The sequence below is a fragment of the Patiria miniata genome, unplaced genomic scaffold (assembly GCF_015706575.1).
Source record: "Patiria miniata isolate m_02_andy unplaced genomic scaffold, ASM1570657v1 HiC_scaffold_9, whole genome shotgun sequence".
NCBI classification, from domain to species: Eukaryota; Metazoa; Echinodermata; class Asteroidea; order Valvatida; family Asterinidae; genus Patiria; species Patiria miniata.
The window spans coordinates 14,179,688-14,195,470 of NW_024037076.1; the positions used below are offsets into that span (position 1 = coordinate 14,179,688).

Genomic DNA, 15,783 nt, shown 5'->3' on the forward strand with positions numbered 1-15,783 from the left:
TTTAGCAGAGCCATGAAGTTGGGCTAAGATGACAACCTTTTGTTGTTAAAGCATTGTGTGTGCTCTGTAATAGGCACAGGTAACACAATTTCTAATGGGAAGAATTAATTTCAACAATGTTAAGGGGGGATATTTGGTTGGTCATTAAAAAAATTGAGCCTGCATTGTTGGGTCAGGTTTTCAACTGCACTTGGTGACATTTGTTCAGTGACTGCTGTAAAAAGTTTGCTCAGTAAGAACTAAGGCTTTTGGTGTAGAAAACAAGGTTTTTTTTGGCATGCACTTTCTTACTTGCTCCGATTTTTTATCATTTTAATTTAGAACCATGATGAGATGGCCATTTCTGTGATATATGTTTGTTTTAGCCTAAAGGCTGCCCTTCTTTTGTTTTAAATAAACCTTTATAACTAAAGTGACGTTTATTGTAAAATCTCAAAAATTCCCGATTTTTAATAGGCATTATTGCAAAAATCCTGAAATCAGGAGAAATCCTGACACATTTCACCCCCGGCAGACATAAAATAAATGTAATTCCTTGGCTATTGGAAAATGTATTTTTGTTTAGTATTTCACAGAGGCAAGTAAGGCCTTCATTTCCACTGTTCTTGGTTTTTGGTGCCTGTAGATATTCTGTTTTTTCTTGTTTTGTTTTTTAATGGAAGTGCCCTTCCTGAAGGAAATAACATGGCCGTGCCCTGTACAAGGTTGAAATTATATTATGTAGCAATTTTCGGATGACAAAGAAAGCAATGCTTTTGTTGCAGTATTCAGATTGGCATTATGTGATTGAAACTTACTAGGACATTTTATGTGCAATTTATGACATTTGTGATGTGTTTAATTGTCTGTGAAGTCTTACACCGTTATTATGCATAATTTGTAAGAGGTTCATGTTTTTAAAATGTGCGTATTTAGAGGAGCAGTGTAGCAGCTTCTTGTGTGATAGTGACGTTTGCTATTTGATGTGATTTTGTCGTTTTATGCCTTCATCATGCTTCTATATAAATGAAACTTCGCAATTTAAGTGCCATTGATGGTGGTTTAACTTTTATTTTTTAGCGTGGCATGCTTTGTGCAAATGATTTCTGAAATATTTCATCGAGAAATATTTTCAGTCACTGTGTACGCACCTTGTGTGCATTGTTGATGTGGTTTGTTTGAAGAGTGCATTTTTTTTGTTGCTGTTAAATATGAATAAGAGTGAAACTTTCACGAGTCTAAATTTCATTGCATCTGATGAAGAAGTTGTAGCTACGAAAGCTATAATGCAAACTTTTAGTTTTACTCTTGTTATGATTAACAAGAGTAAAACTAAAAAATTTAAGTGCTACCTTACTTTTTCGGGTGTTTTTGCCTGACTAACACGGCTGCCCACCACATTAGAGTCTAATTTACTGATTTCACTGGTCGGGAATGTCAGCATTCAATTTCAGTTTGAAAATAATTTTCTTTCAAGTCTTGGGACTTCATAAGCTGCATTTCTAAAAATCTGGAATGAAACAGTGTTGTGTCAATTCTTTTTTTTATTTACATGGGAGGGGGGGGGGGTGCATTGAATGATTAAGTATGCTAATGTCATCTTAAAAGTGTAAAACTTTGCTTTGGGACAGGATTGGAAAAAATGGGGAAATCTCAAAAAAGTGTGATTCAAAATGAAAAGGATTGATTTGATTTGATTTTTCTTTCCAAAAAAAAACATTTCAAACATGTCTTAATGCCTAGATTTTCAAAAAAAATGTATTTTCCAAGAAATTTCCAAATTTTAAATCCCTCATTCAATTACATCCTTTATACAGCTTTAACAAAATTTCTCAACGGACTTATTACATTGGTTTTTTTTTTTGAAAAATATATCTCGAAGATAGTCGTTTCGAATCAGGCTTTGAAAATGCGAGACTAAAATTATTAGCCACTTGATTTTAAGTTTATACATTCAAACATTACGCATAGGTTGCTTAATATTGGGGGTGAGAATCATTATGTGTAATGTGTAAATTTGAACTGAGAAAGTGGCCAATGTATGAGCCGCCTCTATGTTATTCTCTTGTCATCATTTCGCTTGTGTATAGCATCTTTGTTTTCAAGTATGCCGATAACTGTACATGACTGTAATGTAATTTTTCTAATTATTTATCATGACTGTGGATGTACAAATTTCTGTCAATGTACATGTAAATTAAAAAATCCAACTTTGATTACCATTAAAATGTATTTTAACTGAAAATGATGCAAACAGTGATTAGTTCTGACTTTGTGTTCATGTTTTCCTTCTCTATATTAAAGGGAATATACAACATTTGCAAACATCGAAAAATAAAACTACCAAGTTTTTGCGAAATACCTTAACAGGATGTTGGTAAATGACAGTCTAAAGCATCCTGTAAAATTATGGCACCTGGTATGCTGTCATTTTCAAGAAAAGTGGTATTTTTGTATCAATTTCCAACGCTGATCGGCCGATCAGCGTTGGAAACAACTGGCTTTTTTTCAAATACTGGCCCCAATTGACCATTGCACTTGTTTGCAATCGATTACAAACCTATGAACGGTTACGAGCCAGCTAGACTGGTTCCCTGACCTTACAATTCCCCAACTTTATGTAAACTGCTCTGTTTCTTCTTATATGGAGTCAGGGAACCAGACTACAGGAAAATGATCGTTTTTCTTGGTTTTTATAGCATTTTCGAACCCAAAACCTCCAAAAAGTCAGTGTAACTATATTTGCTTTATATTTCCAACCCCCCAATTCCATCCATTTCTGAAAATTACAGCAAAAGCAAATGATATATATTCCCTTTAATGCAGATTTTGTAAGCTTTTTGTCAAATTAAAATGGAACTGGGTAAGGTTTTCCTGTGGTTTCAATTCCATCATGATGAGTAAAAAAAGTGGTTTCGGCTAATTGTGATGATTTGACATCCAAGCAATAGACGATTGGTTACAAATCAAGTTTTCCAACTGCCATGCATTTCGCCCCGCCCCCCCCCCCCCCAAAAAAACCAACAAAAATAGCTAAACGCCCAGCAGTGGTGCGCCTTTCAAGGGAAGGAGCGTGGCCAGAGCCCCTCGTAGAGTCTTGAAAATGGGACAGGACAAAATGGAAAATTGAGAAGTAAAATGATCGCATATTAAACATAAAACGGATGAAATATTTTGCCCCTAACGTGGCGCACTTTGATTTTTTTTTGCCTCTAGTGCCATGCTAGGGCAAGTGCCTTCTAAAATTTCAGCTAGAGTCAGTGAAATTTCATCAAGCTCTATAAAACATTCCTGTTCATAAACGTTGAGTTAACTACCCGTCTCAAAGTTAAGAGAGAATTGCACTTTTGGCGCGATTTTCCGAGACCGATTCTATTTTGAAGTGTGAACAAATGTGCCCAAAAGTAAGAAACTAATTTTGTGACAAACAGGTTTATGGATAGGCTTATTTATCACCTCCACTCACAATGTGAGTGGAGGTGATAATGGTTTATCAAAATTTGTCAACTTTAGCGAAATTCTTCGGGATTAGGGAACACTCTGCCGTATTTTTGTCCGCCCAATTTCCGGACAAAATTTTAATTTCGAACAAATTTTATGACACTCAAATTGTTCAAAAACAGGTTCAACAGAAAGCATTATTAAGTTGAAAGTACCAGAATTTAACTAAATGCATTTGAAACTTTTCAACAAAAATGTTTGGCAGCCGGCCTGCTGCACGAGGAAAGTCGGGGGAAACGTCGAAATGCGCCACGTACTATATTCATTGATTTGTACACATCAAATTGCTGTCAAAAGTTACCCGAGAATAATTCTAAAGGTATCAAAGGAAACCAAAAGTAAACGTACTTACTCTTAAGTCGACATTATTTTGAGTTGTTGGTGAAAACTATGCAGCACTGCTGATAAAGACGTACCAAATAGTTGCTGAAAACCTGCTGGAAACCACAATTCGTGGAAGTTTGAACCTGAAACCTCAAAGTCAAAAAAGACAACTGTGACAAGAAAGTAGGCGCCAAATTACGCCATCTTTAAAAATATACATACGCGACAGAAAACAAGAAATAAAAAAAAATACAGGCTCTAAAAATCGTATATATTTTGAAAATAAGAGTTTGAAATTAGTGACTACGATGTTCAAAATCACCCTTAAAAAGTTATTGAAATTTTGAGAAATATAGAAATAGTTTTGTCTGCCCTATTTTAACTCTGCGGATTCGGACGTGAATTGGACGTTGTTTGACATGAGGCAAAGAAGTTCAGGTTGCTTAGCAACAACTGTTTCCAATTAATTAAGATTCTGGAAGTTACATTTTAAAATGTTATTTCAATTTTCTGGTTGAAAGAAAATTGTCCTTTTTTTCAAATTTAAACAGACCAACAAATTTCACAAAAAAATTTGATCAGTCCTTCACACCACCGTGACTTCAATTCATATTTATTTATCTATTTATTTATTTATTTTATTTAACGCTCGAATTTGTAGAGTTGATTTCTGCCTGAAATTATCTAATCGTTTATTGCTCCAAGAAGTAGCAAATGCCAAAAAAAGGGATAATTTCTGAATTAACGAATCAAGGGTGCATCTAACCTTAACGTTAACAACGAAACACGTGCTCGATCGATCTTGGCCTTTGAGAACGCTTGAGGGGGCTATTGCACTTAGACGACATCAACAGCACGTGATTTGTTGTATTAACATTAAATCATCATTGCAGGATGAAATCATCAGACAAGTGCTTGTGATTTTGATCATCAATTTCGCCGGCTTAAATTTCGGTATTCATGGTACACGCCCACTGCCGAATACGAAGATGGGTGAATACGGAGAGGGACCCAATAATCCACCGAATAACAGCATGAAAGACATCGGTGACGTAACGCCCACTGCGCTGGCTGAAAATATCGAAGCAACCGAAGGTAAACAAATCACAAGTCTTAAGACACTTCACTGTCACTAATTAGCTTGACAAACTCCAGCTGAACAAGCTCATCCTGCTTGTCACTGTGGTTAAGACAGGTGCCATTTCTTGCTTGGTGTAATCGGTCTAAATGGCCAAAATGTGGGTGATCGTGAAGTGTATAGGGCCCCTGTTTTGTTTAGCCCCACTTGTGTGGCCTCCGTATTGCTGCACTGTACGTTAGGCCACACGTCTGGTTTTCCAACCTACTGAGGAGTTAAGTCTGAACTCTGGCGCACCCTTTTTTGGCACTTTTTTACATAACACTAACAGTGTATATGGTTGTATCCTAATATGATTTCTCATCTTTTGCCCTCCGGGTAGATTAGGTAATCTTTCTCCAAATTTTTTTTGAGAAATTTAGACATCTTTCTGGAGTCCATATGCGCCAGTTTCGGACTAAACTCTTCACGTGTGGCCTAACGTCATGAACGTACAGCACAGCAATACCTAGGCCACACAAGTGGGGCTATGTTTTGTTTTGATCAAATTAGAGTAAAAAATGTTTTGTATTGCTCAAAAATCACCTTTACAATCAAAAGCAGACTTCTCTCAATTCTAATGACACCCGTTTTGCAATTTTGAATAGATTCTTGGGGTAGAAACCACAATTTTCCTGCGCGGTTTGTGCCTTGCGATTCAGTGCGCCGTGCGTGCTCACGGTACATCGTGCGGTGATCGCCATCTTTATTTTCGGGTTGTGTGTTGTCGCCGCGCTGTCATCGTCATTTTACCGCCAAATTTCCCACACAAAAAATTCAAAACCCTGCCCTCTATCTATGACATACCTGTTTATTGAGAATGTTGCCAACTAGTTTGGTCGGTCTGATAATTTTAAAGTGGATTTTGTTCCCTTTAATATAGGAACCGGGCCCTACACTACACGATCGCCAAAATGTGTTGTGGCAAAGCCAAAGGAAAATGGTTAGGAAATGATGTAGTATCCAGACGCCACTTCTTTGGTTGTGTATAAAGTCTACGGAGAGTCGAGTGCATTTTTAAAGTATTTTCTAACAAAATTCGAAAGGTTTTTTTGGTTCCACATTCATGTCTCTTCAACATTTTTTCCCTTGTTCAGTGCTTAGCCAGCGAAATATTGTTTACTTAAATTTAGCCGGCGCCTGTTAAATATACATGTACATTGCCTATTTCAAAAGGTGCAAAGCCTCAACTTATTACTAATTCTCCACAGAGTATGCTGCTTTAGAGCAGACGCTGGACCAACTGGATTCTTGCCTGGACGATCTGGAGCAGAAGAACGACTCGCTGAACAGCAAGCTGAAGGAGCTGCTGGACTCCACGCTGCAGATCCACCAAGAAATGACCCAGCAGAGACTGAAGGCAAACAGCAAAGATGCAGACAAAGACAAGAGCACATAGCACTGATGCTAAACGGCAGCCTGGTAATTATTAGGGAAGGAGGGCTGTCCGAATATACCGAATATTTGAATATTCGAGCATGGACCAAATATTCGAATATCTGTTTGCCGGTTTGAATTTTTTGGGGGAAAAAATCCCAAATATCATTTTAATCATAAAGTTGCTGCCTTTATTATCAGATGCCACTTTTTTGTTGATGCCACGTCTTTCGCTCATTGTTCAATGTTCCCATCCTTTTAGCAGGTTAAAACCCTTGACACTGATATAGTACCTAATGGGCAATTCCACGGTTACTCACGTTACATTTTTGATGTACTTGATGTAAGTTTTCTTGGGCTGTAATTACCTTACTGAAAAGGTTTAATAACTGTTATCCCCATGGTAGATAGAGTAGACCTAGACCTACCTAAGCACCAAAGATGACGTCCAGAAAAATGTGTTATGTATGATAAACAAGACGCACAAAATCGGTTACTCATGTTACATTTTCGTAACGTGAGTAACCGATTTTGTGCGTCTTGTTTATCATTATGATTGGCACGTAATTGACTTGTAATTAACTTGATTACAACGCCGGTATTATCAAGTAGGGGGCTGTAATTGACTGTTTGCATGGGGCTACTTAAGTAACAAATTGCTGATCACAACTGTAAAGGTGTATTTTTTGTCCTTTCCTTTCCCAGATTTGCAGGAAATTCCTCACCCACGTTCAGCATGCCAACACAGTGGTCTTGTTGTCTTCGTTAAGTTCTCTTGTTGATGGGAAAGTCATATACAGAATGAAAGTATTGTGTTTGTGTGTGTGTGTGTGTGTGTGTGGGGGGGGGGGGATGGGGTGGCCATTGGCTGCCCCACTTTGTCCACTTGGGGGGGGGGGGGGGATGGGACCCCAACTCTTGGCAGTTCCCAAAATAGTGTACTCTACTCTTTTATTGAATGAGTTCTGTAGTCTACTGTTTCTGGAAATAATAGGATTGAGTGATCAATTTCGATTATCGGGAAGGCCGACATTCACTGCAGTTGCCATGGCATACGCAGTGGAACCAGGGGGTGGGGGTTGTAACCTGTACCAAAATAAAACATAGAAAAGGGCGCCCCCTACAGACGAATGAGGTCCAGCCCCACCTCCTCCCCCGCTTTTCGAATTTGCAACGGCCGACGGGCCCCAACGGTGCTTGCCCCACCCCCCACTTTCAAAACTTACAAGCCGCAACTGCCAGTCAGTGATCCATTGTCTCAATATTATTTGGAAAAAAGGCTATTATCTGCTGACAACATAAGCAAAAATAAGACAAAAGGACCACAAAGACCAGGGAAAAAACACATTCCATTATCCTTATTCTTCATCCCCCTCCCACACTATTATACAAGTCAAAATCCAACATCAGAGCCGAACCACTATTCCTTCACAGGGAGCCTGATGCACTCATGTAGAAGAAAGCAACTTTCACTGGCTGTTTGGCAAATTTTAAATTGCTCTTGTATTAAATTTTGTTTTGTTTTATTCCATTTTGTATTTAAGTGAAACAAAAATGTTTAATAGAGTACTCAATTCCCATAACATAATCAAGTTTTCAATCCAAACTACATTGTATTTTTTTGATTCAGTAAAATCGGGAATTTTGTAAATTTTTGTTAGTGTAGACAATTTATTTCATATGGTAGCATTGGTACTATTATATTAAATTATTATGTATGTATATTGTAATGTGCATTTTAAGTACTACATGGTATTGTACAAAATATTAATGACATATTTGGTTTATGATCATTGGAAGAAAAATAAGGAATATTTTTTTCTGTGCTTTTAATTACAAACAAGATTTGTTTTAAAAAACCTAATTATTTGGAGATGAAAGAACAGCGTCTGATGTACTCATCACTACTGTTCTGTTCCAGAGTACAAATGGAAATGCGGAATAGTAAAGAGACAAAAATAAATAATTTCCACTAATTTTGGCCCAAATTATTGAAGCAATCTTTCTTTAAAATGCCCAATCTGTCCAAAATTCCAGTTGGAATGTGCTTTAGGGACCCTCAGGCGTCTTCCCTGCAAGTTTCAAGCAATTACATTTTTCGGCCAAAATTGAAAAAAATTCAAGGGATTAGCCTTACATTTTTGATCAAATTTGGCTGAAAAATGACTTTTCTCCAAACAACTCAGCAATGTCTTTGGATGCAAAAGCAACATTAATCGACCTTCAAACACTAATCATATTGAAGATTTGGGCAAAAATCACAGACTAAAAAGACAAAAATGAATAATTTTCACTAATTTTGACGCAAATTATCAAAGCAATTTTTCTTTTAAATGCCCAATCTGTCCAAAATTCCAGTTGGAATGTGCTTTAGGGATCCTCAGGCATGTTCCCTGCAAGTTTCAAGCAATAACATTTTTGGGCCAAAATTGAAAAAATTTCAAGGGGTTAGCCTTACATATTTTTTGATCAAATTTGGCCAAAAATGGACTTTTCTCCAAACAACTCAGAAATGTCTTGGGATGCAAGAGAAACATCAATCGACCTTCAAACACTAATCATATTGAAGATTTGGGCAAAAATCACCGACTTATAAAACAAAAATGAATAATTTTCACTAATTTTGACCCAAATTTGCGAAGCAATCTTTCTTTTAAATGCTCAATCTGTCAAAAATTCCAGTTGGAATGTGCTTTAGGGATCCTCAGGCATGTTCCCTGCAAGTTTCAAGCAATTACATTTTCCGACCAAAATTGAAAAAAATTCAAGGGGTTAGCCTTACATTTTTGATCAAATTTGGCCGAAAAATGGATTTTTCTCCAAACAACTCAGAAATGTCTTTGGATGCAAAAGCAACATCAATCGACCTTCAAACACTAATCATATTGAAGATTTGGGCAAAAATCGTCGACTTATAAGACAAAAATGAATAATTTTCACTAATTTTGACCCAAATTATCGAAGCAATCTTTCTTTTAAATGCTCAATCTGTCCAAAGTTCCAGTTGGAATGTGCTTGAAGGATCCTCAGGCATGTTCCCTGCAAGTTTCAAGCAATTACATTTTTCGACCAAAATTGAAAAAATTACAAGGGGTTAGCCTTACATTTTTGATAAAATTTGGCCAAAAATGGACTTTTCTCCAAACAACTCAGAAATGTCTTGGGATGCAAAAGCAACATCAATCGACCTTCAAACACTAATCATATTGAATATTTGGGCAAAAATCACCGACTTATTGAGACAAAAATGAATAATTTGCACTAATTTTGACCCAAATTATCGAAGCAATCTTTCTTTTAAATGCCCAATTTGTCCAAAATTCCAGTTGGAATGTGCTTTAGGGACCCTCAGGCCTCTTCCCGGCAAGTTTCAAGCAATTGCATTTTTGGGCCAAAATTGAAAAAAATGCAAGGGGTTAACCTTACATTTTTGATCAAATTTGGCCAAAAATGGACTTTTCTCCAAACAACTCAGAAATGTCTTTGGATGCAATGGGAACATCAATCGACCTTCAAACACTAAACATATTGAAGATTTGGGCAAAAATCACCGACTTATAAGACAAAAATGAATAATTTTCACTAATTTTGACCCAAATTATCGAAGCAATCTTTCTTTTAAATGCCCAATTTGTCCAAAATTCCAGTTGGAATGTGCTTTAGGGACTCTCAGGCAACCTCCCTGCAAGTTTTAAGCAATTACATTTTTCGGCAAAAATTGAAAAAAATTCAAGGGGTTAGCCTTACATTTTTGATCAAATTTGGCCGAAAATTGACTTTTCTCCAAACAACTCAGCAATGTCTTTGGATGCAAAAGCAACATCAATCGACCTTCAAACACTAATCATATTGAAGATTTGGGCAAAAATCACCGAATTATAAGACAAAAATGAATAATTTCCACTAATTTTGACCCAAATTATCGAAGCAATCTTTCTTTGAAATGCCCAATTTGTCCAAAATTCCAGTTGGAATGTGCTTTAGGGATCCTCAGGCCTCTTCCCGGCAAGTTTCAAGCAATTGCATTTTTGGGCCAAAATTGAAAAAAATCAAGGGGTTAGCCTTACATTTTTGATCAAATTTGGCCGAAAATGGACTTTTCTCCGAACAACTCAGCAAAGTCTTTGGATGCAAAAGCAACATCAATCGACCTTCAAACACTAATCATATTGAAGATTTGGGCAAAAATCACCGAATTATAAGACAAAAATGAATAATTTCCACTAATTTTGACCCAAATTATCGAAGCAATCTTTCTTTTAAATGCCCAATTTGTCCAAAATTCCAGTTGGAATGTGCTTTAGGGACCCTCAGGCCTCTTCCCGGCAAGTTTCAAGCAATTGCATTTTTGGGCCAAAATTGAAAAAAATCAGGGGGTTAGCCTTACATTTTTGATCAAATTTGGCCAAAAATGGACTTTTCTCCAAACAACTCGGAAATGGCTTGGGATGCAAGAGGAACATCAATCGACCTTCAAACACTAATCATATTGATGATTTGGGCAAAAATCACCGACTTATTGAGACAAAAATGAATAATTTCCACTAATTTTGACCCAAATTTTCGAAGCAATCTTTCTTTTAAATGCCCAATTTGTCCAAAATTCCAGTTGGAATGTGCTTTAGGGACCCTCAGGCATCTTCCCTGCAAGTTTCAAGCAATTACATTTTGGGCCAAAATTGAAAACATTTCAAGGGGTTAGCCTTACATATTTTTTGATTAAATTTGGCCAAAAATGGACTTTTCTCCAAACAACTCAGAAATGGCTTGGGATGCAAGAGGAACATCAATCGACCTTCAAACACTAATCATATTGAATATTTGGGCAAAAATCACCGACTTATTGAGACAAAAATGAATAATTTCCACTAATTTTGACCCAAATTATCGAAGCAATCTTTCTTTTAAATGCCCAATTTGTCCAAAATTCCAGTTGGAATGTGCTTTAGGGACCCTCAGGCATCTTCCCTGCAAGTTTCAAGCAATTACATTTTTCGGCCAAAATTGAAAAAATTTCAAGGGGGTTAGCCTTACATTTTTGATCAAATTCGGCCGAAAATGGACTTTTCTCCAAACAACTCAGCAATGTCTTTGGATGCAAAAGCAACATCAAACGACCTTCAAACACTAATCATATTGAAGATTTGGGCAAAAATCACCGACTTATTGAGACAAAAATGAATAATTTCCACTAAATTTGACCCAATTTATCGAAGCAATCTTTCTTTTAAATGCCCAATTTGTCCAAAATTCCAGTTGGAATGTGCTTTAGGGACCCTCAGGCATGTTCCCTGCAAGTTTCAAGCAATTACATTTTTCGGCCAAAATTGAAAAAAGTTCAAGGGGTTAGCCTTACATTTTTGATCAAATTTGGCCAAAAATGGACTTTTTATCCAAACAACTGAGAAATGGCTTGGGATGCAAGAGGAACATCAATCGACCTTCAAACACTAATCATATTGAAGATTTGGGCAAAAATCACCGACTTATTGAGACAAAAATGAATAATTTCCACTAATTTTGACCCAAATTATCGAAGCAATCTTTCTTTTAAATGCCCAATTTGTCTAAAATTCCAGTTGGAATGTGCTTTAGGGACCCTCAGGCATGTTCCCTGCAAGTTTCAAGCTATTACATTTTTCGGCCAAAATTGAAAAAATGTCAAGGGGTTAGCCTTACATTTTTGATCAAATTTGGCCAAAAATGGACTTTTCTCCAAACAACTCAGAAATGGCTTGGGATGCAAGAGGAACATCAATCGACCTTCAAACACTAATCATATTGAAGATTTGGGCAAAAATCACCGACTTATTGAGACAAAAATGAATAATTTCCACTAATTTTGACCCAAATTATCGAAGCAATCTTTCTTTTAAATGCCCAATTTGTCCAAAATTCCAGTTGGAATGTGCTTTAGGGACCCTCAGGCATCTTCCCTGCAAGTTTAAAGCAATTACATTTTTCGGCCAAAATTGAAAAAATTTCAAGGGGGTTAGCCTTACATTTTTGATCAAATTCGGCCGAAAATGGACTTTTCTCCAAACAACTCAGCAATGTCTTTTGATGCAAAAGCAACATCAAACGACCTTCAAACACTAATCATATTGAAGATTTGGGCAAAAATCACCGACTTATTGAGACAAAAATGAATAATTTCCACTAAATTTGACCCAATTTATCGAAGCAATCTTTCTTTTAAATGCCCAATTTGTCCAAAATTCCAGTTGGAATGTGCTTTAGGGACCCTCAGGCATGTTCCCTGCAAGTTTCAAGCAATTACATTTTTCGGCCAAAATTGAAAAAAGTTCAAGGGGTTAGCCTTACATTTTTGATCAAATTTGGCCAAAAATTGACTTTTTATCCAAACAACTCAGAAATGGCTTGGGATGCAAGAGGAACATCAATCGACCTTCAAACACTAATCATATTGAAGATTTGGGCAAAAATCACCGACTTATTGAGACAAAAATGAATAATTTCCACTAATTTTGACCCAAATTATCGAAGCAATCTTTCTTTTAAATGCCCAATTTGTCTAAAATTCCAGTTGGAATGTGCTTTAGGGACCCTCAGGCATGTTCCCTGCAAGTTTCAAGCAATTACATTTTTCGGCCAAAATTGAAAAAATTTCAAGGGGTTAGCCTTACATTTTTGATCAAATTTGGCCGAAAATTTACTTTTCTCCAAACAACTCAGCAATGTCTTAAGATGCAAAAACAATATCAATCGACCTTCAAACACTAATCATATTGAAGATTTGGGCAAAAATCACCGACTTAAAAGACAAAAATGAATAATTTTCACTAATTTTGACCCAAATTATCGAAGCAATCTTTCTTTTAAATGCCCAATTTGTCCAAAATTCCAGTTGGAATGTGCTTTAGGGACCCTCAGGCATGTTCCCTGCAAGTTTCAAGCAATTACATTTTTCGGCCAAAATTAAAAAAAATGTCAAGGGGTTAGCCTTACATTTTTGATCAAATTTAACCAAAATGGACTTTTCTCCAAACAACTCAGAAATGGCTTGGGATGCAAGAGGAACATCAATCGACCTTCAAACACTAATCATATTGAAGATTTGGGCAAAAATCACCGACTTATTGAGACAAAAATGAATAATTTCCACTAATTTTGACCCAAATTATCGAAGCAATCTTTCTTTTAAATGCCCAATTTGTCCAAAATTCCAGTTGGAATGTGCTTTAGGGACCCTCAGGCATGTTCTCTGCAAGTTTCAAGCAATTACATTTTTCGGCCAAAATTGAAAAAATTTCTAGGGGTTAGCCTTACATTTTTGATCAAATTTGGCCGAAAATTTACTTTTCTCCAAACAACTCAGCAATGTCTTAGGATGCAAAAACAATATCAATCGACCTTCAAACACTAATCATATTGAAGATTTGGGCAAAAATCACCGACTTATTGAGACAAAAATGAATAATTTCCACTAATTTTGACCCAAATTATCGAAGCAATCTTTCTTTTAAATGCCCAATTTTTCCAAAATTCCAGTTGGAATGTGCTTTAGGGACCCTCAGGCATGTTCCCTGCAAGTTTCAAGCAATTACATTTTTCGGCCAAAATTGAAAAAATGTCAAGGGGTTAGCCTTACATTTTTGATCAAATTTGGCCAAAAATGGACTTTTCTCCAAACAACTCAGAAATGGCTTGGGATGCAAGAGGAACACCGACTTATTGAGACAAAAATGAATAATTTCCACTAATTTTGACCCAAATTATCGAAGCAATCTTTCTTTTAAATGCTCAATCTGTCCAAAATTCCAGTTGGAATGTGCTTTAGGGACCCTCAGGCATCTTCCCTGCAAGTTTCAAGCAATTACATTTTTCGGCCAAAATTGAAAAAATGTCAAGGGGTTAGCCTTACATTTTTGATCAAATTTGGCCAAAAATTGACTTTTCTCCAAACAACTCAGAAATGGCTTGGGATGCAAGAGGAACATCAATCGACCTTCAAACACTAATCATATTGAAGATTTGGGCAAAAATCACCGACTTATTGAGACAAAAATGAATAATTTCCACTAATTTGGACCCAAATTATCGAAGCAATCTTTCTTTTAAATGCCCAATTTGTCCAAAATTCCAGTTGGAATGTGCTTTAGGGACCCTCAGGCATCTTCCCTGCAAGTTTCAAGCAATTACATTTTTCGGCCAAAATTGAAAAAATTTCAAGGGGTTAGCCTTACATTTTTGATCAAATTTGGCCAAAAATGGACTTTTCTCCAAACAACTCAGAAATGGCTTGGGATGCAAGAGGAACATCAATCGACCTTCAAACACTAATCATATTGAAGATTTGGGCAAAAATAACCGACTTATAAGACTCGCCCTCTATACACCTGGAAAATGACTTCGTTTTTTTAATCATTCAAAACAGCAGACAAGTGTACACACTGATGCATTTTGCTAATTGGCTTTATTGTAAATGCGCATCTTGATAAAAGCAATTGAATTGCAAACTAAATGAAATAAATGTGAAATTGGGTCTCTACATAAAGTCTACAATTAATTATACCTGAATAAAGTCAAGGTAAATCTTCCGATATTCAATAAAATGTTGGGTTTTTTTACGTCCAGAATACACAAACTGGTCCAATGCAGAATCTGCACTTGTACGTTAGTGATTTTGTGCACTGACAAATCGTGTAATAAAATATCAAATCTAAGACTGGTTTGAAGACAGCTGCAAGGTAAAATAAGAATTTGAATGATGCCTCATCATTATACAGGAGAAAACAATAAAGATTTAATTTTGTATGTGATTAATCAATTTGAGCCGAAAAAAGGCACAATGAACACATGTAGGTATAAAACCGTATCACATGGATATCGTTTTTTTTTTCTTTTCTTTTTGCCGTTAGCAATCGTCGTGTAAGTCTTTTGTCTTTTCTGTCTCGCCCGTGTGTCGTTATCATGTTCTTTTTCTGTTGTTAGTGTTGTCTGTAAGAGCCGTTTTCTACAAGCCTCGGCTTACTTAAACAGCCCCATACTCCTTACTTTCTCTTGTACATATATTGAAATACGTTTATCATTTCTCAAAGCGCATTTTACTTTTATTATTTTTGAGACAAATTAATTGATTTTGTTATTTTGCTATTTACCAGTCTTTCTTTTATTAATGGATGTATTCTATATTGGAGTGTGGAATAAATGTCTTCTTGAATTGAATTGAATACATACATTATTTCGGAAGTAAAAAAAGGTACAATTTTTCCCCATCATCCGTCCTACTTGGCTTAAATTCACACCCTTAGCGGGGGTAGGAGTTCAAAGTAATGTGACCATAAAGTCAGACTTTTTAAAGAATTTAATTGTCTGAATTCGGCAGAACAAGAGCTTTTAATGGTATAAAACATTTGGTTTGTGGGTACCTAGTTCACCCATGGGAATATTGACTGCCCACTAACTTCAAGTAGGTAAAACAAATTATTGAGAAAACGGCATTCAAAAATCCCACGTTTATT

The 15,783-nt window shown here is 36.3% G+C and overlaps 1 protein-coding gene across 1 annotated transcript; it reads left to right on the forward strand.

Annotated features, from left to right (window-relative positions):
* The first annotated feature begins 4,656 nt into the window (after positions 1–4,656).
* Positions 4,657–7,130, forward strand: LOC119721041 (UPF0184 protein C9orf16 homolog). The gene is made up of 3 exons (XM_038190913.1): positions 4,657–4,899; positions 6,133–6,343; positions 7,004–7,130. The coding sequence occupies exons 1-2, from the start codon at positions 4,794–4,796 to the stop codon at positions 6,318–6,320; spliced, it is 294 nt and encodes a 97-aa protein (XP_038046841.1). The 5' UTR covers positions 4,657–4,793; the 3' UTR covers positions 6,321–6,343; positions 7,004–7,130.
* The last annotated feature ends 8,653 nt before the right edge of the window (positions 7,131–15,783 follow it).

Bases quoted from the DNA above. Each gene is read 5' to 3' on its own strand.
- LOC119721041 (XM_038190913.1), top strand. From the start codon at position 4,794: ATGGGTGAATACGGAGAGGGACCCAATAATCCACCGAATAACAGCATG. The intron at 4,900-6,132 runs GTAAACAAATCA...AATTCTCCACAG, and splicing joins AAATATCGAAGCAACCGAAG to AGTATGCTGCTTTAGAGCAG.